This window comes from Crocodylus siamensis, chromosome 11 (assembly GCF_052110815.1).
Source record: "Crocodylus siamensis isolate JL-2025a chromosome 11, ASM5211081v1, whole genome shotgun sequence".
Classification (NCBI taxonomy): domain Eukaryota; kingdom Metazoa; phylum Chordata; order Crocodylia; family Crocodylidae; genus Crocodylus; species Crocodylus siamensis.
In genome coordinates, this window is record NC_143405.1 from 5,020,573 (window position 1) to 5,047,850 (window position 27,278).

At 45.0% G+C, this 27,278-nt stretch overlaps 3 protein-coding genes across 8 annotated transcripts; 1 reads left to right on the forward strand and 2 right to left on the reverse strand.

Moving 5' to 3' along the window:
• Positions 1–306: 306 nt before the first annotated feature.
• Positions 307–3,652, reverse strand: MRPS2 (mitochondrial ribosomal protein S2). Of its 4 annotated transcripts, none has more exons than XM_090022538.1 (4): positions 3,557–3,652; positions 2,851–2,973; positions 2,163–2,292; positions 307–1,375 (listed from the first exon to the last, which is right to left on the reverse strand). In XM_090022538.1, the coding sequence occupies exons 1-4, from the start codon at positions 3,582–3,584 to the stop codon at positions 832–834; spliced, it is 825 nt and encodes a 274-aa protein (XP_089878664.1). In that variant the 5' UTR covers positions 3,585–3,652; the 3' UTR covers positions 307–831. The 4 variants fall into 4 exon arrangements, with proteins under 4 accessions (XP_089878664.1, XP_089878665.1, XP_089878666.1 ...); XM_090022539.1 differs by lacking the exon at positions 3,557–3,652 and adding an exon at positions 3,060–3,507; XM_090022540.1 differs by lacking the exons at positions 2,851–2,973; positions 3,557–3,652 and adding an exon at positions 2,773–2,791.
• Positions 3,653–3,993: 341 nt separating this feature from the next.
• On the forward strand, positions 3,994–8,132 carry PIERCE1 (piercer of microtubule wall 1). The gene is made up of 3 exons (XM_090022542.1): positions 3,994–4,578; positions 5,122–5,200; positions 6,414–8,132. The coding sequence occupies exons 1-3, from the start codon at positions 4,433–4,435 to the stop codon at positions 6,600–6,602; spliced, it is 414 nt and encodes a 137-aa protein (XP_089878668.1). The 5' UTR covers positions 3,994–4,432; the 3' UTR covers positions 6,603–8,132.
• Positions 8,133–9,160: 1,028 nt separating this feature from the next.
• PPP1R26 (protein phosphatase 1 regulatory subunit 26) lies at positions 9,161–25,634 on the reverse strand. Of its 3 annotated transcripts, XR_016438521.1 has the most exons (4): positions 25,060–25,325; positions 17,535–20,582; positions 11,663–11,780; positions 9,161–9,176 (listed from the first exon to the last, which is right to left on the reverse strand). XR_016438521.1 is itself a non-coding variant. In XM_090022365.1 (3 exons), the coding sequence occupies exons 2-3, from the start codon at positions 20,515–20,517 to the stop codon at positions 11,773–11,775; spliced, it is 2,991 nt and encodes a 996-aa protein (XP_089878491.1). In that variant the 5' UTR covers positions 20,518–20,582; positions 25,060–25,325; the 3' UTR covers positions 11,662–11,772. The 3 variants fall into 3 exon arrangements, 2 of the variants coding, with proteins under 2 accessions (XP_089878491.1, XP_089878490.1); XM_090022365.1 differs by lacking the exon at positions 9,161–9,176 and having other exon boundaries at positions 11,662–11,780; XM_090022364.1 differs by lacking the exons at positions 9,161–9,176; positions 11,663–11,780; positions 25,060–25,325 and adding an exon at positions 25,376–25,634 and having other exon boundaries at positions 14,102–20,582.
• Between the last annotated feature and the right edge of the window lie 1,644 nt (positions 25,635–27,278).

Here is a 27,278-nt window from a genome sequence, read left to right on the forward strand (position 1 = left end):
CCACAAAACTTGACCTGCAGGTCTCTATAGGTTTGGGTTTTTTTTAAAGTCAGTTACAGCTTCTACACAGGGAAGTGTAGAAGCTGCAACTGACTTAAACCACCCCCCCACCCCCCGCAAACCTCTCCATTTCGCATTACCAGTGATCCCATAAAAACAGAGTTTTTACAAGAATTATTTAAGGAGGAGATCTCTTTGGCATAAACCAGAGTGGGATTACATTCCCCACCTTAAACCCGTAACCTGTCGTTCATTTATAGCTTTTTATGGGATTTCTCATGTTTCATTTAAGAAAACACTTGCAAGTTGTGGGGGAAAAAAATAGAATATTTTATTTTGTTCAGCAAGAGGAGAGTTGGGGCAGGGTGGAAACAATACAGTTTTCCCAATTCAGACTACAGTATGTTCAGAAAGAAAGAATCACAGCAAAACATGCTTTATACATTTCTGCTCGAATAAGCAACAGACAGAAGTGAACAAAAGTGGATACACCCTACGTAACAAGCCTGGACCAGTTGTAATCAGTGTGAGTGAGCTTTATTTGTAGGGCAGCAAGGGGAGAAGACGATAGCCAAGTATACTCATAGGCAATTTTTCAGAGCAGGGACTGCCCCCTACACTGGATCTCTCTCTAAGGAGCAGGCCAGGGGGTTCTCTTAGGGTACGGTCGACCTCTCATTGAAATTTATGCTAATAATCTCACTGTTCACAACAATTTGTCTTATACGCACTGCTGGCACAGGGAATGAGCAGAGGCAACAACCTGCTGCTTATGAGTGCATGGGTGAGCTCGTGGATTTGCAAGTAGGCCATTAAGCACCCAAGATGGGTCTAACTGCTGCTTGCTTGGTTTTGCAGTTTATACAAAGCCTCCATCTGCTTCCTCTTGTCCTTTCCCCGGATGATGGTCATCTTGAAGAGCTTGCAATAGAGCTCCATAGCTGATGGGCTGTCATCATTCCCTGGGATAGGGTACGTGATAAGGGAAGGGTTGCAGTTCGTATCCACCACCCCCACGGTAGGGATATTCATCTTGGCAGCGTCCCGAATAGCCACGTGGGACTCAAAGACATTGTTTAGAGTGCTGAGGAAGATAAGGAGGTCAGGCAGACGGACGTTGCCTCCATACACGACGTGGCTGTTGGTCAGCAGACCACCCCCCCAGTAGCGGGTGTGGGCGTACTCCCCGCAGTCCTTGGCCATGAGCTCCACCATGTGTCCAAACTGGCGGTTGCGGCAGACAAAGAGAATGATCCCCTTGCGGTAGGCGATGTGGGCTGTGAAGTTGAGTGCCAGCTGGAGGTGGTCCATGGTCTGATCCAAGTCAATAATGTCCTGCTGAAGACGGCAGCCAAAGATATATGGCTCCATAAACCTAGGAGAGAGGGGAGAACACGGGATACCAAGAATCTGGACCTTTACTATCCTTGGACTGATATCTTCAAACATCCTAGCTCCTCTATAGCAGTGGTTCCTAACTTTTTTTATACCGCGGCCCCAAGGGAGCAGGATGAGGCATGTGGAGCCGGCTGGCCTGCCCCACCACGCAGCTTTAACCCTGGAAGCTCAGCTTTAACCCCAGAAGCCGCTTGCTTGAGCTGACAGACGGGGCCTGAGCAGGGGCTTGTGCTACGACTTGGCAGACAAGCTGCCGCAGCCTGGTACTCAGCCACGGCCTGGTGCTTGAGAGCCTTTGCTCTGTAGAAACCATCCGGCATCTGTCAGTCTTTGCAAGTTGCTTTGAACCCTGTACACTTCCATGGCAGCAAATAGTCTGTAAGGTGCACATCTTCCCTGCCTTATGCTAACTAAATTAGAGATATATGTACAGCACAAGCTTTCATGAGTTGGAGCTCACTTCATCAGAAGCTGTGAAAGCATGTGCACAGAGCAGTTTATAGCTCCGTGCCTGCCTTCTGCTCGACTTCAGACTAATACGGCTACCTATGCCTCCACACAAACAACATAACCATCCTTGTACTTTTTTAACAGCAATTAGTTTAGAGTCTTTCTGCAAGCACCTGAAAGGCCAAATAGTTGTACCCATTTCTCTATAAACCCGATCCAAAACACTGAGAGACCAATGAGGTCTTCCAAGGACTACTGAAGCTGGCATTACCCAGCACTGTCCAAAATCTCCTGGACAAAGTGATAAAACGTACCTGTGACGGCACCCTTTCTTGTGCCCCAAATGCACTCTGGCCTCAAAGAGATCTTTCAGGGAGAAGAGCTCTTTCACATTGAAATAGTCTGGATGCTTGAGGGATTCATTTATCAGCTTCTCATTCATAACTGGAAGAAGAGGAAACAGAGTTTCATCTTTACTCTTATCTTGTAAAACACCAAGGTCACTCATGGTGTGAGAAAAAGGTGGTCATATTATGCTGCCAGGAACAGCAGCATATCAGTGCTTGTATAGGACAATTAGATCCACCCCCACAAACATCCCCTTCCTTTTACCATTCTACAAAGTATAACTCAAGAAGTATTTGCATGGGGGTCATCATCACATTCATGGGAAAAAGCCCAAGGTGTGAGATACACCACACACACAACCCGGGAGTCCTGACTCCCCATCTCAAACCTCACCCACGGAGTCTCTCTCAGCACACTAAGAGGTAAGTTAGGAGATCATCCCATGCATTCAAAAACACATGCACAAGTATCTGAGAGCAGAAGCAGAAAAGCAGGTCTAAGAAGTGATGCCCATTCACTTAGCTGTGCTTTCCCTTCTAGATCAGAGCAACTCTAGTAGGTATCACAGAGGAATACTTCAATTCGTTCTGTTCCTTTCAGGCTGGATCCGTATCGGGCTCTGGCTTTCTCCAGCAGGTGAGAAGAGAGCCTTACCACTGAGGTCCACCTGCTGCCTCCTTGGCGGGACAGAAGCAGTTCCATGAAGTTGAGTGCTGAGCGGGCCGGCTCTGGGAGAAGCTGTTCCCAGCAAGCTAACGCAGCTGAGCCTTGGTACGACTGCAGAGAGGGGAGGAGGAAATCAAACAAAAGGTTTACAGAGCCAGTACGATCATAAACGCATTGCGGTTTGCAACCCCTCTTACCGCAGGCGGGCAATGCTTTGTAAAAACGCTTCTAGCTCTTGTGAGACGGCTTGCTGCTCACCCCACTTCAAAGGTGAGGGAACCGGTGCAGAGAGTGGGTGTACCTATCTTGCGACGCAGGGCTAGCTCGGGTACCGGGCAGTAATGCAGCTACACAGCCCTGCATGAGGAGGATTACGCAAAGCGGGCCCGGAGAGGACATCTCATCCAGCCCCCCGCCTGAGCCCAGCCCCGACATCCTTCGTCTCCGCGTCTAGTCAAAGCCTTGCTCCCTGTTGTCGTAGGGCGCACAGGACACACAGTGCCCATACACCTACAGCTGACACCTGCCCCCATAGCATGAGCGCCCTAGAAACAAGCCCTGGCAGCCCCGCTTTGCCGGGCACCCCAGGAGCCACAGGGGCTGGGTGCATGGGGAGCCCAGGCTGCAGGCCTAGCCAGCCCCAGGGCACATCGGGCTGCCCCCGGGAGGGGATCGGCCCGCGGGGGTTGCTCACCGGCGCGCAGCAGCCGCGGCCCAGCCATGCCGCAGCCCGGAGGAAGGGGCCGGGCTCCGCGGCGATGCTTTCCGCTTCCTCCCGCCCGGGCTCGGCGCAGCGCCGCCTGCCGCTGCGGAGGAACCATTACCGCCGCCCTGTGCACGGCGCTGCACGCCCCCAGCCCCTGGATGCAACAGCGGGAGAAAAACCAGAGGGGCCTGCAGGGTGCAGTGGCACTGCCCCGCTTCCCAGGGGTGCAAATGCCAGCATCTTCCCTGATGCCTTGAGTTGGTGGGCCTCGAGCATCTTGGATCCCAAAATAAGTGCTCTGGGATGCGCCGAAGGCCGCGGATGTCGGCGTCGAGAGTACGTGCGGCAGCCGGTTTGGAGGCGAAGCGTCTCGAAGCGAAGAAGGGAGAGAAGACCAGGAGAGGAATCCTTGTGGCCTGCTCATCCCGGGATTCGCGGCTTGAGGATTGGACCCTTCGAGGCCTGTCCGTGAGCGTCCTCAAGTCGAGGGGCTGCTGCTGATGAACGAAGGACCCCACTGCCTTCTTCCAGGCATTCGAATAAAAAGGAAACATGGGAACAAAGCAGCACTGGTGGAAGGTGTGGGGGGAAGAACCAACTGGGCAGTCGACTCCCGATCCACAGCAGGCGCTTGTAACAGAGATCTCCTACAACTGCTGGACCTAGCCAGCATCCTGCTCAGACCCTAACTCTGGTTTTGTGGAGGGGAAGAGCAGTGTTCCTTTAAGAAGCGTTGCCACTTTTGTTGCCAAGGGACAGCCCGTCTCCCAGCAACAGGTGACAAAAGGACCGGGAACTGCTGTAGTACCCAGCACTTCCCCGCTTCTTTGTCCAGCCTGATCTGCGTTTAGGCCTCGGCACAACATGTCCCAGGGGCGTCTGCTGGAAGCGGAGCCTGCCTGTAAGAAGGAGATGGAGCAGGGCCCACTGCAGAAAACCAGCGATTATTACCGAGTGCATGACAGTTTGCCAGCCATGTTCAACCACCCAGGATGGTTTCGGGGCTACAGGTGAGGCAGCCATTGCAACACAGGCATCAAGCAAGCAGAGACGGTGCCAAAAGGGAGAGGGGTTGGGGGCATGCCCAGAGATCAGCTGCAGACCTCAGCAAACCACACCTGTTTTAAGCCCAGCTTGTGCTGCGGAGCTGTTGCAACCCTTTCCGAGAGCCGGTTCAGCCTTCAAGACAACAGGCCCCAAGTGTGCCTTTGCTCTGTCTTCAAGCCCCAGCTCTGCGGAGTCCAGAATGGTCTTTTTTCTTACAAATATTTCCAGATTCGGGTATGGTTTCTGCCCTGATAGCACCTGTCTCTTCCCCGAGCTCCTGTCAGTTTAAAACAAGGCACATTCCTGATGGTGACAGGCCTGACTGCTGTGCAGGCTTTCTAACCACATACACATCCCTAATCTCATCCAAAACCACTTTTTCCCCCTTGCTCGACTGTCTCCATGTCCATCTTTTGCTGTAAGGGCTCTCCATGCTGTTTAGCCCTGTAAAGAATGCAGTTTGCATGAAGAAACCGGACTGAGTAAACTTACATTTTGTTCTTTAGGACAAAGGAGCCCAATCCACTGTACAGAACCACCAACCAGACGTATGGAAGCAGAGCACCTACCGTACATGAAATGCCAGTAAGTGTGTGCAGAAAGCTAACACAAACATCGCCCTAACAGGAACCTCTATCTCAAGCAGTATCTTAAAATGCCTGTATTCTTCTCCAGGCACGGAGTGTTTACCAACTCTCCTGTGCCCACATATCTCCTGCAAGTGGCATAAGCAATTAGGGTAGGAGGAAGGCATGTCTATGTGGATGTCCATTCAGGCAGCTAGAAAATAAGGCTGGAAAAGTCACAAAAAGAAACAGAACAGAGGGAAACCTAATAGCCGCAATTTATCACTGTGTCTTGCGTTAAACTGGCGTAATATCCAACAGCAGCTCAATCTTAGGTCTGCTCTGTAAACCCCAGTAGACTACGTTTTCAATTGCATTTCAGATTTGCATCCTGCCGTCACCCCAGCCACTTACAAAGGAAGGGAGACAATAATGACTAGTGCCAAATGTTGCAGACGGTGGAGTTTTTGGTGTAGGAGCATAAGCATTGAAAATCGCTTAAGTCACTCGGGGGCTCTGGCAAAACTGCACCCAGAAACCTCAGTATCTCCAAGCAGCAGGCTTTGTAGTGCATGAGGATTAGAAAGAAAAGATAAGTTATTCACTCAAAAGTGAGTGGACACAGTGATCTAGTACTTCTGAAGCACACTAGGGTAGAGGTACTACTTTTCATAGGACATCATATCCTTGCCCTTAAGCGTGTTACTCCAAATGGAGAGAGATACTTGCAGGCAACAGAGAATAAAAAGCCTCTTTCTACTCTTAAACGTCTTTAATCAATACCAGCTCAGTCACATGCACATAATTACGCATGGATAGCAATGCCAGTTCAGGGACAAAAGTCTCCAGGCCTTTGCTGTGGGCTTCTGTAGGGCTTTGGTTCCTGAGCTGTAAAAACCAAGAGTCCTAGCTACTATAGAGCACCATTCACATGTGCATATAACACAGGGGTGGCAACCAGCACGTGGCACAGGTAGCCTCTGTGTGGCATCCACATCAGGGAAGGAACAGGCAACATGGTGGCAGACAGGATGTGGAGCAGAAAGCAGAGCAGCAGATGGAGCAGGGAGCACAGGGCAGGGAGCTGAAAAAGCAGCATATTGGGCCCGGGAAAGGGATTTGGAGTGGCATTTGGGAAGGGTGTGGGGCTTAATTTGTGGCATGCATGCCAAAAAGGTTACTTCCCACAGATCTAACATCTCATTTTGCCTTTCCCCTCCCTTCCATCACAGACCTCCTTTTATGTCTGCTCACATGAATTTTCAAAAAAACTGGGACAGTGCGGCATGTACAGGAGTAATGGTCTCAACACCGCCATGGAGAAAAGTGATGTCACGGGGCCAGATAACTTCATCACCTTTTACGACAGACTCAACTTTCACCCCAGTTACAACAGCAGTGGGCCATCCTACTGTCAGTAGGTTTTCAACCAGCATGACTGCAGTCTGAAACCTCTCCTTCAGTTCAGTGTCAACTGCCTGGTTAAAAACAAGCAAGCAATAGCATTGCTATGTCCTTAGGATAACTGCTTAGCAATATACCACTGCTTTCACCTGCCATACAAAGCTCATCAGTATGAATACAGGCTTCTTTTACATGTCATTAAAGTCTCATTAAGTTGCAATGGGAATCTTTTATTACAATATCCAGCTTCAGGTGACCTTGTTGCCAGTGAGCCTAGACTCAATGATAGCACAGAAGAGTGGAAATGAATGGCTGTGAACATAGAATAAAACAGGTAAATGAGCTGATGTCAAACCTGCAGTGAGACTAGTAAGTGTAACATATTGCTTCTGAGCTGGTGCATGAATAAAAAATAATTAAAAAAAATCTAGAAGAGTGGCCTTTTCCCCTTACAATGCCTTTGAATATAGATGAATGCAATGTTACTTAAGCAGATGGAGAGCAAGACCTCCCAGCACAGCACCAACGGCTGGCAAGCATACTTTCCCTAGCCTTGTTATCCTGTCACATACTTCAGAAATGACCCTCACGTGCTATTTATGGGAGGAATCAGAGCAACTCTTCAGCATGTTGAGACCGGGTCTCTAAGATGACCGTCTGAGGGGCAGTTAGTGCCAGCTGTGATGGTGGCGTCTGTGACAGGAACACCTGCCTAACGCAAGAAACCATTGTTTAAATAGAACCAAAATCTGAGCTGATCTGCTCTGAAAAAAGACAAATGCACTGCAAAGCTGTAAAATGACTCATGCCGTAGAAAAAGCAGTGCTAGATTAACAGCAGCACTTCAGAGCAGTAACCTTGTCAGTTTTCTGACACTAATTTGGGATTCTGTTGTGGGTTTTTTTTTTTTATGAGACTCTTCTTGATAATGGGGGCTTCTTACTAGAGTTTGACAGAGCGACTACAAAATTAAGAGGCTTAAGGTGCAGCAGGGTTCATAAAGCTGAGGAAAGGGGTTTCACAGGTTTTTGTAAATTTTGGGGGGATAAAATCCTCTCTTTAAAACATTAAGAACAGTTCCCATAGCTTCTGATTGGAATATACATTAATATGTTTCAACATGAAACCGGGGTAAAATGATTGTCTAGGTTACAGAATGAACTTTCTTAAGTAGAAGACTAGTACTGTAATTTATAAAGACTTAATGTGCCTAAATGATATTTAAATTGTGCAAATGGAAATAACTGACACTTCCAGTTAATTTATAGGCAGTATAAAAGTCACATATAATTATGTGTTGTTCAGTTAACATAGATCATAACAAAACACATATCCGTATGGTTAATAGCTTTTTTCCTCACTCATAAAGGTTTCATTTAAAACTCTTGGTTTATGTACTACATGGCACTAAGAGATCCGAGGAATAGCACTTTGTGCTGGACAACTTGTCTAAAAATCTCTCCCGACTACAGTTGGCCCAATAAAAGCGCTCTCTCACAAAAATCCTTGTCTCTTACTACAGGATGAAGGATTTTTTTAAATCCTTGTCTCTATGTTGTTTAGAACACAACCAGAAAACCATGAAATATGTATTATTATAATACATAGCATGTATTATTATAATACATAATAATATTATACATAATATTAACCTTTTATATAATGCTGCTCACTCATTTATTAAAGAATACTTACTTCTCCTTCCTAGGTCTTGAAACCATAATTTCTTAGTTTACTCAAGTAATGGCAATGAATCATAGTGAAACATTTTAAAGGCTTTATTGGAACGAGTAATAAAACCCACTAAACTGCATCACGTATACAAACAGCACTGAACTCAAATAAACAGCATTTTGACCTAGAAAACAGAACTGAAGAACTCTGCCTGCTTGTGGATGAGCAACTAGTTTCAGGTGGGTGTCAAGTGCACTGGGATAAGGCAGCAACACTGAAGACTTATGCTGACATGCCAGATGCTAGCTGGAAAGAGAATTTAACTTAGTGGGGAAGATGTGTTCAGAAACTAGGACCACTCATATTTTTTATGATTTCTTAAATATTTCCCCCTCAACTAGGATTGATTTGGTATCGTCTTATAAAAGTGAAACAATGAAATGTGACAAAAGGGTTTTTAAAAAGCACAAGCAAGGGAAGGTTTTTCTGTTAGCTATTAACAAAATCAGTAAGGACAATCCTCAAGTCCTAAACTGGGTAATTCTAATAAGAGCATTAACAGAGAATAAACCAATGTCATGGTGCATGATCTAAAACCCATTGCAGTTAAAGATTTTCATTGACTTCAGTGAGTTTGGGATCAGGTCCACCGTATATACCATGACATTTGGTTATCTTGTTTACACAAATACTGAGCTATAGTTTACCTCCATTACTAACCTGTCAATAGCATTTAACTAACAGGAAAGGGCAGAAACTGGTCCCAATCATGGGTTTTCAATACCTAGCTATGGTGTGGCTTCCAAAGAGAAATCAGTACAATTATGAAAAGCAACCCTCTGCTGTTTCATTCCCTGCTTTTCTTTCAGGCTTTCAGGGTACCGCCTTTTCTTCACTCACCATTTCCACATCTTTTCCTGCAATACAAATTAACACACAATGCAAAACAAATGAGACAGAGTTGTGGCTGTTTAAGATACGCTTACTGTCCTGTCCATAGAAAGGACTGTTTCTTTAAAATAAATGAATAACTCCACTCTCAACACCTAGCATTTCCCTGCCAGGATATCAGTTATATTTTTTCCCATACTATTTCAAATCTCACCTAAAAACATCTTTTTTGCATAAATCGCCCCCCCCCCCCCCCCCGTTTCATTTCTGAACCTCACAGCCAGGTATTATCTTTCTTTCATTATTTAACCCCAGTACAAACTGTATCCTCAGATGTGCTAGTTGGTATTTAAGATGATATACAGAACAGTCACATTTAAATTAACTGGATTTGCCTACTGTTGTTTATAAGTCACGATAGGATAAATTACACCCCCCAGGAAAAATCTTACAGATGAAATAGCATAGCTTGTTAAACAGCTAACGGCCAGCCCTCCTTTGGGTCAAAGTCCTTATTTTTCAGAATCAATGATCAGTGGATTTGAATATTATCATGTTAACTCATAAGATTACCATATATTGTGCAACGGGCCTTGAGTAATTGGCTTGAAAGCAGGCAAGATAAATATTCTATGCCTAGAGGCTAACAGCTAGTTTGCAAGCTACAGCTGGTGTGATGCTGCACTCCAAAGCATATGTTATTTTGTTATTTACCTAGCTTTCCAGCTGAGTTTGTGAGAAAACAAAGTCAGGCTTTTCCATCCCAGACATACAACACAGTTTTCCTCTGAGGCATTCAGACAGCAAAAAAGATAGATTAAATATGTAACACTGATTTAAATCAAAAGGAAGAAAGCTGTCCTCTGCTAGAGAAAGGCAGGCCATCAGAATTGTGCTCTTTGCATAGTTACGCTACATTTTACCACAGTACTGTTGCTGATTTGTGTACTTCTATGGAAATGTGCATTTTTTTCCTTCTCTTTTCCCTTTTAAGCCCCTGACCCTTTCTTCTGAATTTCTGCGCCTTCTTTGGAGTCTGTTCATCTCATCTTATTTAGTTTAAGAAGCAGAACATCTTCCCCTCTGGCAACTTTTTAAAAGTCTGTACATACTATTTAATTTGACTTAGATGAGAAGTACTCATCAGATCACCTAGTCTAAATGTCACTGCATCCAAAATACCTTTAAACTTTCTGATCAAATCCCTATAAAAATGTAAACAGCAAAGCCAACAAGTTGGAGAAGATCACGATACCTGAAATCAAGTGCAAAACACCCAACCTTTACCAACAAAAAAAATATTCATCTCTAGAACAACTTGTTCTGAACATTTTAAGCCAGCTCTTCATGGCCTCTTATCCCCTCCCCATAATAGCCATTAATAAGCACGCATTTCTCTGCTGAGGTATTCAGGACTGGCCTGTCCTATACTGCAAAATCTGCAGCTACAGTGGCCCTGCAGCTAAGAGGCCCCCTGTGTTTGGCTTGCCACAACCCACGCCCCCTGCCACCGCCACCAGCTTTTTTGGGGCAGGGGGCCCCAAAGCTTTTTTTTAGCAGGCCCCCAAAAATTGTGGGCTGACCCTGGAGGTATTATTAATGAGCAGTATTATTAATGAGCTCATCCCTGCTGTATCAGAGCTTGAGATAGCTTTGTTATTTAACTTCTACTGTTTTCAGATGAGTGAAGTGCTGGAATAAGCTACTGTATGACAGTGTTAGGACTTCAGTTCTTTGTTTAGTAGCAGAGCAGTTTAGGAAATGCCAGTGCACTGAGACATACATATACTTCTCTCATCACATGGACAAACAAAGAGAAACAATTCAGTCTCCACAGCCACACTTATTCCTTCCCCTCTTTATCGAGACTTGACATCATTTGAAGCAAGGGGTGTTAGTAGCAGGGACATCTGTGTGCTAGCCGGGGGGGGGGAGGGGGGAGGGATGGGACACTCACAGGTCACCAGATACAAATAACTTAAAATCACAGCTCAGTTGGGCTGGATTTAAACTGGTGACCTCGAGGTGAAAGTCTCCATTATCCTATTACAAATCCACCAAGTCGTACAGTGTTTAAGATTTGTAATAGGATAATGGAGATGAGACATGCACATACTACAGCCAGCATGGGACTTGGGCATTTTGGATGTGTACCTAAACAGTGCTATTTATTTCTGAGGCAGTGTGTGCCCCTCAGATGCCAGCCCAGTAGCTCAGTGGAGTTAAAAACTGTGCATTAAATAAGGTGAAAAGGGGGGTCTTTTCTACACCTTTGCTATTGGCTATTCATGTCCCATGTTCCCTATAGGTTTTTCCTGGCAGACACAATCTACAGGGAACACTAATGATAAGCTGAGGTGAAGCTAACAATTCCTGAGAAGGTCCAAGGTTAGTGACAGATTCTCCAAATGTAGTGTTTAAACATTTCAAACAGTTAAATGCAGAGCAGGAAAAACATTTGATACTTGTAATTGCAGAAAAAAAAAGCAAAAATGCAAAGCTGAGAATCTACCTGGAATTTTCTCTTTCCTTTCTGTGTTTTTAAAGTCAGATTTTTACATAGATCTCTTGGAGATAAGATTATGTATGGCTGCATTGTCAATCCAGGATCAATGGAAGTTTTTAACATGCTGAAAATTTAAAAAAAATCACTGGTAAAGAAAGTGGCATAAGATGTCTGTACTATAATCGCTTCTAGTTTAGGTACCATGCCCAAAGGCACAATCCTTAATTAACAATGGGTAATTAATACATTGAAAAACAGGGGTAAATCCTCCAGGTCCCCAGAGGGATGCTGAGCACTGCCTTTTCTAATGCACATGAAAATAAAATTATTGCATTCGCAGTGGATGAAGGTGCCTGCTTCCACTGCCCTTAGTGAACAGCCATTGACTCAACACCTAAGTTTCAAAGAGGGGGGTCGGTTTACACAGCATGGACCTGCCATGCCTTGTCATGAATAAAAGAAACGTTAAAAACGCTGCTCAGATTGCTCAAAACCCCCAACAAAGTCATGCACTAAATGAAAAGAATACCTCAGTGTGTTGTTAACAGGACATGGGATGATTTTCAATTAAAAGCCGTTGCCTACTTTACTTACCTGGTAAGATTGGATTTCACAGGTCAGCAGTTCCTCTGCCCACAAGAGGCCTGGAAATGATGCCAGGGCAAGTTCATTCTTTATTATGCAGTCAGTGCACCTTCACCCATCAGCCAGAGATGCCACCAATAGAGTCAAGTGGGTTAGCTTAGCCTATTCAATTGGCGGCTACCACAATGCGTGCCAAAACACAGAAAACACACATTTGTACATCCTTTTAGTGCGATGCCTAACAAGGCTCTCCCTCAAGTGGCATGATTGGGCATATCACTTCTGCAATCTCAAAGCATGTTCAGGACACCAGTTTAGCCCCATAAATTCAGACTCACTAACTTGGTTAATGTGAGGTATCTATTCCTTAACTGTCCAGGCTTTAATCTGCTGAGTTTAATATTCATTTCTTATTGTTCCAAGGAGCTAGACTTCTCTTTCCTGACTACATGAATGATTGATGAGATCTGTATCCAGAACGATGTTGTTGCAATTGTTGCAAGCACAGCATGGGCAGAAGCCTGACACAGCACACTGCCGATAGCTGAGCTGCCAATATCCAAGATGCATGTAGCATTTGTACAGCTGGCCAGTCCACAATTCTGGTGGAAACATGGAAAAATCAGCTCCTAGAGCTAGGTAGAACTTTCTGAGGTCTGTGCTGGTCCTGCAGGTGAGAAGTGGTGGTGTCACTAAATTCTAATTGTATGGCTAATGGTTCTGCACACAACCTGTTGAGCCATCAAGCCAAATATCCTCTAGCCCCGTTTTCACATCCGGGAACATGGACCTACAGTACAGTCACATTTTCAAATCTGTTCTCATTTCTTATTCCCACTGGGTATCACACACCTAACCACGGCTGAAAGGGACCTAGGGGTAATGACTGACCATTGCACGAACATGAGTCATCAGCATGATGCAGTGGCCAGCAGGGCAAACAACAAGCTGGCATGCATCAACCAATGCATCTCATGTAAAATGAAGGAAGTGATACTCTCGCTGTACTCAGCACTGGTGAGACTGCAGCTGGACTACTGTGTCCAGTTCTGGGTGCCATACTTCAATAAGGACGTGGAAAAACTTGAGCGTGTCCAGAAAAGAGTCACCTGTATGATCAGGAACTTGCAAGGCAAGCCATACGACGAAATGCTGAGGGACCTGGGCCTCTTCAGCCTAAAGAAGAGAAGGTTGCGAGAGGACTGGATAGCGGCTTACGGCTATATCAGAGGAGTGTGCATCAGGAGCTCGGTGAACAACTGTTCACTAGGGCATCCCTGGGGAAGACCAGGACCAATGGATATAAACTCCTGGAAAGCAGCTTCAGGCTTAATACCAGGAAAAACTGCTTCACAGTCAGGGTGTGCAGACTGTGGAATAAGCTCCCTCCAGAGGTGGTGCAGTCACCTATCCTGGAGGTTTTCAAGAGGAGACTGGACAGTCACCTCCCTGGGGTCACTTGACCTAGTTGTCTTCCTGCTTAGAGCGGGGGGGGGGGCTGAACCCGATGATCTGCGAGGTCCCTTCCAGCCCCTAACAATCTATGAATAATGGATGTTAGTCCCATTCCTGTTGCTGTACACAGAACATTCTGGCTTTGGAGAGGAACTATATAGATAGGAAGAGAAAATAAGTAGCAGGAAAATTTAGGGCTTCTGACTCTACTCCCAGTTAAACTGGCAGGGATTTTGCCATTATTTTCAGGGAAGCAGGAGTGAGTCTTTTCTGCGTGCAAATGATTTGCCACAAAACTGCAGGCATCAGCTATTTACAACTTTACAGTTAATTCAGAGGGGGAAAATATAACGAACAGGGACAGAATGATTTCGAGATGCTGACACAAACCACTTGAGCTCTTGATGGTTTCACGGTTCATGGTCAGTACCCAATTTATTAAATGTTATAAACTTATCGATTTTACACCATTTCTTATATACAAATCAAGTTTGTCAATTTAAAAAAAAAGTGCTGTTTAAAATTAGATTTGGGTTAATGCACAAAGTACACAGAATTGTATCTTAGCTGAGAGTGAATCAGTACACGAAGACAAAGTATCAACCACACAAACACATGTCCATTGGGGCACAAGACACTTTTTAAAAACTTAATGTTGTCTTACTGAAATGTTTAACAAGGAAACATTCAGCATAGTTTATGCAGACCAGGTACATAGTGCTTCCATCATTTGTTATTAATTACAGCATCATCTTAGGAAAGCCGTGTACTACAAAAAAGTTGATATTAAAATATCAGCTCACAGCCTGATTTCAAACTAATGGACTCAGGCAGGCAGATAGATATACTCTTGCTAAATTACAGGTTTTAGTTACCTGCTGTAATTTTTTCATCTAAAAAAACAACAACAACTGTTTTTATAAAAATGTGGTCAAACAGTAAGATGTGTCAGGCAACCACTATCAACATTTTTAAAGTAACTGCACATTAGTAAAAAACACACAAAAAGGATGTCTAGGCTTAAAGGCTGATGTTTCTCTTATCTCTAGAACACGGTTACTAGCTCTACACTACTGTATGTCGTTACCTGCCAATTCTCTGCCATATCAGAGCAGACAGGGGAATGCAATACTGGATGTGTTTTTGACTCTTTTTATTCTGCTCTGCAAAATTAAGGCCAGCCAGATAGAAGATTGCTGAAGTAAAAGATGTATGCCAGTGGAGGTCTGGAAGAGTTGAGCTATTTAAAATGACCAATTATAAGGGAAATTCCAAACTGAGCTGCTGATACAAAACATAAAGACTGGTATGCCCCAGAGCTTTATAGCACATGCACAGTGGAAATGAAATAGCTTTGCTGAACTCTGCTTACGTGCATAGCCTGGAGCCTGAAAACAGGTTACGCACTTTATCCAAATCAATATAAGCAATGCTCATTAAAAAGAGAAGCAGCCTGAACTAAGGTCTTCCCACCTCATTAAGGCTCCCGACTTCCTTTCTCAGAGAGTCATATGCCTCTAAGAGCAGCCTGGAAATTAACAGGACCCAGCCAGTTCACTGCTGTTACAAAAGCCTTGAAAATGATGTTCCTAGTCAGTTTTACCAATTACTCCATTAATGGGAGTAAACTGCATTAAGAAGTTGACAGTGGAGCCAAGGAGTTTCTGTGTGCTTAAATAGTTTATGCACATAAGCAATATGCAGATTAATCAGCAGGCAAAAAACCAGGGAGTCATGCCGTAACATGAATTATGCACTTATCCAACACGTATCAGTTTTAATTCACATCTTGTGGGTATGCCAGTGCCAATCTGCATGGAGACATTCCTGTTCTGAGTGAAAAGGTATTTAGAGTCAGTAAAAGTGATTTTATGCTGGATAGATGGAAGGGAGAGAAAGTAGGACTTGGATCAAAAAGAGGCATAGAAAATACCATAGAATCTCACTCAAACAAAGGTTGCCCAACCAGAGCTTTTGAGAAAACGATTGCTGCATCTTCCAATGGCAAGCCCGGGTTTGCTCTATTGCACAACGTTATAGAGGACTATCACATTTTACACAGAATGCATCTTTTAGGAGCCACTTACCAAAAAGACACTTAATGTAAAGTCAAAGGTTATTGTTTCATTTTAGGCATCGAAATGAGACTCAAGGATAGCTGTAGAATTATTTCAGCCGTGCATGCTACAGGTAGCATGCAGCTCTAGTGCAATCTACCAAAACCATTTTGTTATTGACTGTACTGAACTGCAACTGTGCTTTGTCATAGCTGCTAACCAGAGGGGTTTGGAGCATTCAGATGATATGTTTTTAAGATTGTTGAGATCACTTAATATGAAGCGAGGCCTTCAAAGACCGTCCACATTACAGTCCTGAACTTACCACTGGATCTACACAGAAAGACCTCTCCTCATATGCATGGAGCTGCATGGACTTCAATGGAGAGGTGTGAGCTTCGGTGGTCTGGTGGAACACTTCTCATGGCAAGAGTGAGACCCACAGAAAATGATTACGGGTTGGCCCAAAATCATTCTAATTCCAAGAAACACCAAGTCAGCAACACCAAGAATGTAATATTGCTATCAAATGCTGTGGTTTCTCTTAGAATCTCTTAATAGCTGGCCAATATATTATGCACACAAATAGGTTTGCTTGTGATGTACTTATGCTCAGATGCTCCATATAATTTAAAGCATAATTAGCAATGGTATCATCATCATGTCTATGACAACTGTGCTAACTGCAACATCATGTCGTAATGAAAACCCTAAAAATCATTATAAAAATATCTCCTTAAAGCACTTTAAATAATTTACCAAACCTACAAAAATTATGTATATTTTTCTGCAACAGACCTGTTAAATAGGAGGTTTTCTTCACATTCATGTGTATATATGATATACATAGATCAGTATCTCCCATCTTTTTTTCAGTTTAGTCTCAAACTTTATCAAGCTATTTACACTGATAATTATTTTCTAAAAAGACTGAACGTTATTGTAAAAAGTTACTTACAAAGTTGATACCTTGGTTTTCACCAAGGAACGTGGGCATTCCTCTATTGCTACGTCACTAAATTCTGTATCACCTCTGTTTAATGTTTCCTCATCTTGGTTCTCTTTGCATTCACATTCCCCATTTTGCTGGACTAACATTTTCCCTTCTGAACTTGAATCAGATTCTTCCTGACTGTTACTGCGTGGCAGGCTCTCTCCTTCCTCTTCCTTAATGTGCATGGTTTGGTTCTCACTGCTACATATATCTGTGCTAACACTGTCATCTTTTACTGCTGCCGTGCTGGGCCCTTGCAACGGGGGAGGACCTGGATCTGGAATGAGATTCATCTGCTCATCCCTTAAAGTCTTATCCTTTCTATAATTATCTGCTTCAGCTCTAACCTGCAAAGGAGAAGCCTCTGGTTTTTCACATATTTCTGCTACAGGGAGACTGATGTCCTCTATTGTGAGCTTTTGAGGAAAAGTTGCGGATTTTGGCCCTGTCTTCTCCTCTCTATCAGAGTTTCCCTTCTGCAACACAGCTTCGCTGTCCTGCCTAAGTTCACAACCACTGGGGGGGGCTACCTCTGCTTCTGAAGGGCTGCTCAGAGGAAGTGAACTTTCTGCATTTTGCCTTCTTTTCAAAAGCTCGGATCTCTTCCTTTCACGGGCATATTTCAGACTAGCTATAAATTTGCTGGAAATTTTTAGTTGAAAAGTGCTTTTTCTTTTGGAATTAGGCTTCGCATTCAAGCGGTTATGTAATTTACTGGGGTCACCTCTGCTGTTTTTGGCTGGAAAGCTTTTCTGCGTGGGCTTTGAGCTAGAGAGGTCTTTCTTACCTGCTGCATTTTGTTTTGCAGATGAACCACCCGTGACATCACCTTGAGTCCCTGCCCTTCCTTGCTTAGCTTTCAACTCAACAGTAGTATGGAAGCACACATTTTCTGCAAAGGACACACTTTTCCCACCATCATGCATTATTGCACTTTTTCCTTCTGCTCCCTGAGAGCTTCTCAAGCCACCACTCTGCTGAAGTGCCTTCTTAGTTTTTTTGCCCTGAGCTGATATCAGGCCAGTCTCAGTTTCAAGTAGTCGGAGCCTTGCTTTTCCTTTGTTAGTGCTTGGCTTAGCCACTCTCAGCGGGTCAGTGGTCCCTTTATCCTTCTGCGTTCCCATATTGCTTACAGGATCTTTGGCCTTTTCTGCCAAAAATTTCCTAATTTCTTGTTCGATGCTGTCGTCGCTGTCCACCGAGCTGCTGTCATCTGTCATTGACGGAGTGCTCAAAGGGCATCTTGTAGTTTTAGCGGCCTGTAGATTATTCTGGGTACAAACTGGTTTAGCTTTACCTTCTCTGTCAACTTGTAGTTCGCACTGTAGGCTCTTTATGTTTTCTGGTCTTCCCTTTGGAAGTCTGCCATTTATACTGCTTTGGAGGTTTCTCATTTCATTCTCCTTAGTCTCTCTTCTAGATTTTGAGAGGCTGCATTTCAGCAGTGGGGGACTTTTAGACTCCCACTCACTTGGTTGAATGCTGCCAAGCTCATCCAACACCTGTATTTCCATATCACTGAATCGGACTTTCTTCTTGCACTGAATTTTTTGGTCTTTGGACTTCTTCTTTAGTTTCCTCTTGGACTTCAAGAGGTCCTTGATAGCACTATCAAGATCTTCATCACTGTCCAGAGAACTGCTTTTGTCAGACGAATCATCTCTCTCTTGACTTTGGATGGCACTTTTTAATAGTTCTTTTGCATTCTGGTGAACTTGCACCAAAGTGGTTGCAGAGTCTAAAGCCACATGCTCATCATCATGCCCAGTTAACTCCCAAGAGATGAGTTGTCCTTTAATCTCTTTGTTACCACACCTTCCAATTTCATATGCTTCTCTGTGACTGCTCAGTCCGCACTCATTTTGAAACACTGGCATCTGTGAGTTATTATTATTACCTAGTTGGGAACACCCAGTTTCCACCTCTTCTGTTTTTTTTGGTGTAGTCTGTTTTGCTACCTTGCTTTCTCCTCGAAGCCTTCTTTTCTGACTCAGTGATAGCTTAAATGTTTTAGGGAGGGAAGGTTCAAAGCCAGCAGTAAGGTTATGATGCTCAGAAGAGGAAGGCAGGCAGATAGCATGGGAGAGATTACTGGGCTTGGGTATGAGACTTTCTGACTGTCCCTTGACAGCCAAGAAAGCCCTGATTTCTTGCTCTATGCTATCATCACTATCTATGGGGCTGCTGTCACTCTCAGAGGGGGCAGGAGGCACACTCTGGGAAGAGAAGAAAGGGCTTGCTGCAAGGGGTCTGTCGTCTCTTCCCACTGGAGGTGGCAGGATTGTTTTGGAAATGTCAAGGATGGCTTCTGCACACATCAGTTCTGCGGACGTGTCTGCCCTACAAGAGGCCTGCAATGTGAGCTCGCAGTCAGCAATTTTGTTTACTGGAGAGGCACAGCCTCTGGCTTTTTTCACTGGCTTAAAGATCTGGTTCAAGTCACTGCCAGCGCTTTTCAGTTCCACTGATTTTGTACCCATCTCTTTCCTCTTGTTGCTTAAAGTTTTCTTATGGATATCTGGTGAGATGCTTTTGGCTGAGCTAATTGTAAGACTTGCAGAAATGTCTGCTGCCCCCTTTGCATCAAACTGCTCTCCTCCCAAAGGGACATGGTCAGTTGCTCGGCTTCCCTGTTTCCTAATTTTTTCCAGCTGATAGAGCTGAATGGCTTCTTCAATCCCGTCATCGCTACTTGAGTCAGATATGTGTGCGCTTTCAATTATTTGTTCTCCCCTCCAGAAATTCCTCTTGGCCTCACTTCCTTTATTTTGCTCCACGCTCCAGGGCTCACTAACTGCAGTCATTTTAAGATGTGCTTGCTTCACTTGGCTGAAATCAATAGGCTCCTCGCTGGTTCTAGACTTCAAACATTTAGATTGTGAGCTAGCCTTCCGTAGTTTGGGATGGTGCCTTAAGAGGAGTGCTTTACAGCCTTGCTTTATGTTCGGGCAGTTTGCTTTGTTGGTTGTTTCTTTGTTATATTTTAACACAGATTTCACATGGGTCTCTCTCCATTCTAGTTTTCTATCTTCCATAATGACACACTTATTAGTTTCTTGCTGTTTCTTCTCATTCAGGAACTGCACAATTTCAGCCTGTATGCTCTGCTCGAAAGAGTCGTCGCTACTGATGCTCAGAGGGGAAGCAGACCGTGCCTTTTTGCTAATTTCCATGTGGTCAGAAACCAACTCTTCAGCTACCATTTCAGCCTCTAATTTCATGGGGAGACTATTAGCTACCTTGCTCTGCGAGAGTTCCTTTCTGACCCTTTTGTCTCCATCTGTACTTTCCAAACACTGTGCATTCCTTGGCAACAGCTGGTTACCCTTGCTTTTTGTTTTTAAGTACTCTTGAATAGCTTCCTCTATGTCGCGGTCAACAGAATCATCGCTGTCTGAATCTAACACCAGGGCTCCAAACTCAGAACTCTCTTCCATTTCTGTGCCATCAGAATCATCAGGACAACCCTGTTTGGAATATTTAATGTGCTCTTGTAGCAAGCAGGTGTTAGACATAAGTCTCTTTGTACTTCCCTTTTCTCCCTTTTGGTTTTTCTGCATAATACAATCATATTCATTGTTCATGCCCAAGGAAGGCTCCTGACTATGCAGATTGTTTATGATCATCTGAACTTTTGCATTTACAGAGGCTCTAGTGACATCCTCTTCCGATTCAGAGAAGCAAACGGGGAATCCACAACTCCTCGACTGCGCAAAGGGCTCCCAATTGGTCTGCAGAGCTACCAGAGGAGAGGCATTCACAAGGAACATTCTAGCAGACAACCTAGAAATCTAGCACAGAGCAGCTTTTTCCTCAAATTGGTCTCCCTTCCATCCTAAGAGAAAAGGAAAAATACTTTTACAATGCATCCACAATACATGAAGACACATAATGCCTTCCACATGATACCTGGTGACTCCACTTATCTGTGAGCAACTTAGAGCCTTATGTCAACTGTTTCAACAAGTTACTTATTCATATAATTTAAATGGTAAAACTATGGCTAGTATTATAAAGGAAGCCTGGGTGAAAATATGATCTATCCCTGGGTGGGCAAAATGCAGCCTGGGGGCTGGATGTGGCCTGCAAGGCCATTCTATCCGGCCCATGGGGCCCCTAAATATTTAGAAAATGAGTATTAATCTGCCCTGGGCTGCCTGTCATGTGGCCCTCAATGGCTTGCCGAAACTCAGAAAGTGGCCCTCTGCCCACAATAATTGCCCGCCCCTGGTCTATCCACCTGTGGCCACAGAGGACCCCATGGCTTGTTGGGTCTTGCTACAATTCTATGTAGGTAATTTCATCCTCCCTACTTAAAATTCTTAATCTGAAAATAGGGTTCTTTGACTAGACTCCTATATCACTGTGTGGGATAAAAATTGCCAAAGTGCCCTGCAGCTGCCTTTCTATAGCTTGTGTATTTTTTTTTTTTTTAAATTCTAGAAACCACTTCGGGGCAAAAGAAACAGTAAATGTTGAAACGGACCTTTTGTACTGAAACAACCCTACGACAAAAAAATGAAAACCATTCTGCTAACGAGTGTATGTATCCTCTTCAGCATCATGGCTTTGCTCAAATAACTTCCTCCACCCATAGCTCCACTTTACCACCTGCATGATGCAGTAGTAAAGTCCTTTCAGGCTGTTTCCAATAACTGCTGCGTTTGTAACACTGCAGTCATTCTGACTTCATCGCAGAAGGCAGGCCCCTCTACAAACAGAAATCTCAAAGGCTTGCAAGAGTGCTAAGAAGATTATGAACAATTATTTACATTATACTGGAAACCCCAAATGGTTTGAGGCCTGTTGCATTACACACTGAACAGTCAAACACTGAAAAACTTAGTGCACCCAATAAAGGTTATAATCCTCCATGGGTCTTCATGATGGCACGGGGTCCATCTGTAACAGACATTTGCAGGAGTAAAATCTAATCTGGCTAGCACTAGGCATACTACAACAAACGCCACTGCTCTGATGTCTGAACCTATTTGTCAATTCCACTATACCTTCTCCACAGATACAATGGGCTGACAGCACAGCCTGGCTTTATATTGTAAAGAGGCTATAAAAACAAGCTTTTCTCTCTGAACAACTCTACCCTAACCCTTCTCAAGCATTCTCTAGTTTAAGTAGCCAGAAAGACATTTTTGTGACAATGTAATCTGCATTCACAAGTTTTCATTAAGAACGAATATGATTCCTGAGTGTTTAAATGAATAAAAAAAACCACTCACTCATGGTACGGGTGAGGATTGAACAGAAAATGGGGAGAAATGCTGCTTGCTTATATCCATGAGGTACATGGAGCTATAAGCATAAAGAGCTCCATAAATGTGCTAAATAGTATTTTTTTGTCAAACTTGTTCTGCAACAAGGAAACGATCAACTTGAACATCATTGTGACAGCAAGCTGGAACATGGTTCCCATCTCACAGATTTACCCATGACCTATCTCACCTGATTTTCACACACAGCAACCCAACCCTGCAAGACCAAAGGAAACAAATACTTCTGCTGCTTCATTTGCTAGATTCTGGTCACAAAATGTCCTTTGTATAAAATGTTTCTCCCAAGCCTGCAGCCATGGATATTGATTTCTGATTCCCTCCTACCCTGTGATAACGGCTCTTCTTATAGAATTTAACACGTAAGCAGAGTGATCAAGGACATTCTTCCTTATAGGACAGTGCCTGAAGTAATCTAACACATGTCACTAAGTTTCAAGCAAAGGAAAAAAATATATTTATCCCTACCATGCACACGCTAATAACCTGCTAAATATCAAACCATTATGAAACATGGATGAACTAGAGAGATAGTCCTCTCCTATTAACAGCCTGAAAGATTAGGACAGTGCTTTGGACTGCAACAAAATAACATGGATTTATCAAGTCCCATGTCTGTACAACTGCATACAATATATTCCTGGGATGTATCATGTCCCGTTCCTGTACACTAGTTTATGATATATTCTTTGGACTTATGTCCTGCACCTATATGCTATTTTACAATATATTCCCTGGATTTATTACGTCCCACATCTGCATGTTATTTTATGATATATTCCATGGATTTATTGTACCTTGTGCCTGCCCACAAGCTTATGACACATTTGCTGGATTTATCGTGTCCAGTAGGTCTGTACACTGGCTTGCGACATAGTTCTTGGCTTACAATATATTCCCTGGATTGATCATGCCCCACATCTGTCCACAAATTTATGATATATTATGTGGATTTATAGTGTCCCGTGTCTGTATGCAAACTTATGATATATTCCTTGGATCTATCATGCTCCATACCTATACGCTAGCTCACGATATATTTGCTGGGTTTGTCTCATGTCTATATGCTAGCTCATGATATATTCCCTGGATTTATCCGTGCCCTGCGTACATATGCAAATTTATGATATATTCTGTGGATTTCTCTATGGATTTACCATGCCCCATGTCTGTACACCAGCTCACGATATATTTGCTGGATTTATGTCCAGCGTGTACACGCTAGCTCATGATATATTCTCTGATTTTATCATGCTCTGTGTGTGTATATGCAAATGTATTATACATTCTGTGGATCTATCATGCCCTGTGTGGGTGCAAGCTCATGATACATTCCCTGGATCTATTGTGCCCCGTATCTGTACACTACCTCATGATATATTTTGCTGGATTTGTCCCACAGCTGTACGCTAGCTCATGATATATTCCCTGGATTTATCATGCCCCGCACCTGTACACTAACCTCATGATATAATCCCTGGATTGACCATGCCCTGTGCCTGCACGCTAGCTTTCCATACCTGCCCCAGGTTTCTCATGCCCTGTATCTGTACACTACCTCATGACATATTTGCTGGATTTGTCCCACATCTATATGCTAGCTCAGGATATATTCCCTGGATTTATTGTACACACACGAGTATGATTCCCATATCTGTACACTACCTCACGATACATTTGCTGGATTTGTCCTGTAGCACACTTACGATATATCCTGTGGATTGATCGTGCCCCATGTCTGTGTGCAAGCTTACGATACAGTTACAGGGCATGGTAGATCCAGGGAATGTATGCTACCTCACCATAATTTGCTGGATTTGTCCCACGTCTGTATGCGCTCACAATATAATTGCTAGATTTGTCCCACATCTGTATGCTAGCTCAGGATATACTCTTTATTATGTCCTGTGTGTATGCACCCTTATGATATATTCTGCGGATTTATCGTGCCCTGTGTCAGCACACAAGCTTATGATACATTCCCTTGGTCTACTGTGTCCCGTGTCTGTACAATATCCCACCATACATTTGCTGGATTTGTCGCACATCTGTACACTATCTCACAATATATGGGCTGGATCTGTCCTATGTCTGTACTCTAGCTCACGATGCATTTACTGGTTGTGTCCCGCATCTGTATGCTACCTCTTGATACATTTGCTGGATTTGTTCTGCATCTATAGGCTCTCTCACAATACATTTGCTCTACTGTACACTACCTCACAATATAATTTTTGGATGTGTCCTGTGCGCGGACACTATCTCACGATACATTTGCTGGATTTGTCCCACGTCTGTACAATACCTCATGATATTTTTGCTGGATTTATTTACGTGACCTCATGACACATTTGCCAGATTTGCCCCGCGTCCTTTTGCTACCTCACAATATAACTGCTAGATTTGTTCTCCGTCTGTACGCTACTTCATGATTACATTTGCTGGATCTGTCCCGTGTCGGTACGCTACCTCATATTTTTGCTGGATTTGTCCCACATCTGTATACTACCTCATAATATTTTTGCTGGATTTATTCTGCCTCTATACGGTATCTCACGATACATTTGCCAGATTTGCTCTGCGTCCATACGCTACCTCACAATATAACTGCCGGATTTGTTCTGTGTCCATATGCTACCTCATGAATACATTTACTGGATTTGCCCCGCGTCTGTACGCTATGTCACGATACGCTTCCTGGATGCGCCCCGCGTCTGTACAATACCTCATGATATTTTTTTCGGATTTGTTCTGTGTTTATACGCTACCTGGCGACACGTTTGCTGGGTTTGCCCCTCGTCTGTACGTTACCTCCTGAATACATTCGCCGGATCCGGCCCTTACCTCACGACAGGGCCCCTGCGCTGATCCTGCCCGGCCCCCACCGGACACCGCCGCCGAGCCCGCGCCCCTCCCCCCGCGCCGGCCGGGTGGGTCGGTTTGTTGTGGGGGCGGCCCTCCCCCGGTGCCTCAGTTTCCCCCCTCCCCGCCAGGCCGCGCTAGGCCGAGCCGCCCCGCGCTCACCTGAGGGCCCGGCCCGGCTGCGGGCGCTGCTGGCGGCGGCGCTTCGTCCGGCCCCGGGGAGCGGGGGCATGCGCCGCAGGGTCCGCCGGGCAGCGGGAGGAGCGGGGAGGAGGGCGCGGCCCCGGCATCCTCCCCGCGCGCCCCGCCGCCATCGCCGCCCCGCCCAACGCGAGAGGCTGCCGGCTCCCGGCGCGCCGCGCGCTCCTTCCCCCGGGCCTGGGCCTGGGCCTGGGCCCGGGCCCCCGCGAGACCGGCAGTCACCACCGGAGGCAGCCCCGCACCCTGCACCCCGCCTCCACACACCTCCGTACACTACCTCGCGGCCATACGCTGTCCCACATCCGCGCGGGTCTCGAGACCCCGCGTCCACGTCCATGTGCTACCCCAGAGCCCGCGTTCGTATGCCACCGCGAGTCCATACCCTACTCCACCTCCGCACTACCCTAGACCCCACGCCTGTACGCGGCCCCACTTCCATATGCTACATCATGTCCGAACGCTACCCCAGACCCCACATCCGTACACTACCCCAGGTTCATACTCTACCCCGCGTCTATCCACGACCCCACATCCATACGCCATTGGCGGCACGTGCGCCCCCGACATTGGCAGTGCTCGCCACCCCCACCATCGACAGGGGCACGCGTGGTTTGTGCCATATGCTCTCTCTCGATACCAGTGGCACCGCGCGAACCCTTAATATCAGGCCAGAGATAACGATAGCACAGGCAGTCCTCAGACTTGCAACATAATTGGTTCGCAAAAACCGCGTCTGAAGTTGTAACTCGGACCTGATTTTCCCATAGGAACAATGTCATTAATGGGGGATTGGTTCCTGAACTGAGGCCCGATACCTTATTTTCACTTAAAATAACCCAGAATTTTGCACTCCATCCATTATAGATGAGTAATATTGCTATATTAGTGTACTTACATTGTGAATAGTGATCATATTGAATTGGAAGGACTTCTTTGAGGTGACTTCGCTGGACTTTTTGAAGGGTTGTTGGCTGGAGTCTTCTCAGGAGTCTTGTCTGCTTTCTTGAAGAAAGGAGCCTTGGAAGTTTGGACAGATGTTCCCCCGGGAGGTGGGCAACACAGCAAACTTGTTCGCTGGCGTGGCGTGGCGTCGGACCAAGCGTTGTAAAGTTGAAACTGATGTCAGAAAGTCTAAACAGGGTGTCCATTTACAAACATTGTAAGTGCCGTTTGTTGCAAATTGAAATGTCTTAAGTCAAGGACTGCCGCACCTGTACTGTAGTAATTGGGCAACAGGAAAAAATTACCATTTTCAGGCCCCCTTTCTGTCCGCCACCTGGTTCGCTCATGATTGTGTCTGGGTCTGCTCGGGGGGTCTCCTGATTTTATGAAGGCATCATGATGGGCAGCCCCATTTGTTTTTGCAGACCCCCACGAGAGTATAATTTGAACCCTGGGTAGGGGAGGTGGTAAGGCATGCCACTTAGTCTTTTCCTGTATTTCAAAGCAGAGTTCAAGCAGGGAAGGCTTCTGCTTGGGGTAAATGTGGGTATGCAACCCTCTTCCATGGACAGGTCACCGGAATGTGCTTGCTCCTTGAAGCTGTGATTCTGTTCCCACCTAGGCCTTGCCTTTTCCGGTTCAGTGTCTTAGCTCCAGCTATGCATCGCGGGCCATGCCTGCCTCTCTCTGTCCATCCCAACTGCAGCTTGCTCTTTAAACTCACTGAGACCCCAGGGGAGCAGAAGGGTCACAAAAAGGACAACCGGTTCCTTTTTCAGAGCCATGGGAAAAAGCACTATTGTTTCAGTGACAGGGCTGCTCCAAGATTATATTTATAGCCTTTTCCACTCTTTAATTGTCATACAGGCCCATAACAGGGTAAAGGGAGAGTCAGCTTTCAGCAGTGCAGGGGGAGGTGAATGTCACACAGTGCACAGAACCAGTAAGATGTTTTTATCCCCTGCAACCGAAATGCATACACAGAGAGGGAAGTAATAGAGTGTTCCCTGTACAAATCCTGCTTTCCCACTCTAAATGCATAATACTTCAAAGAAACAAAACCTAAATGGGTTCGCACCAGCAGATGAAAATGAACTTGTGAAAACAATGAAATATGTCAAATTCTTTATAATTGATATTTTGCAGTTGAGTTGCATGCATTTCCCCTGCCATCACATGCATAAATGCTAGTTCAGGAGTACTACCTTGTTTGAAGCCAGGCACAGAAAATCATCAGA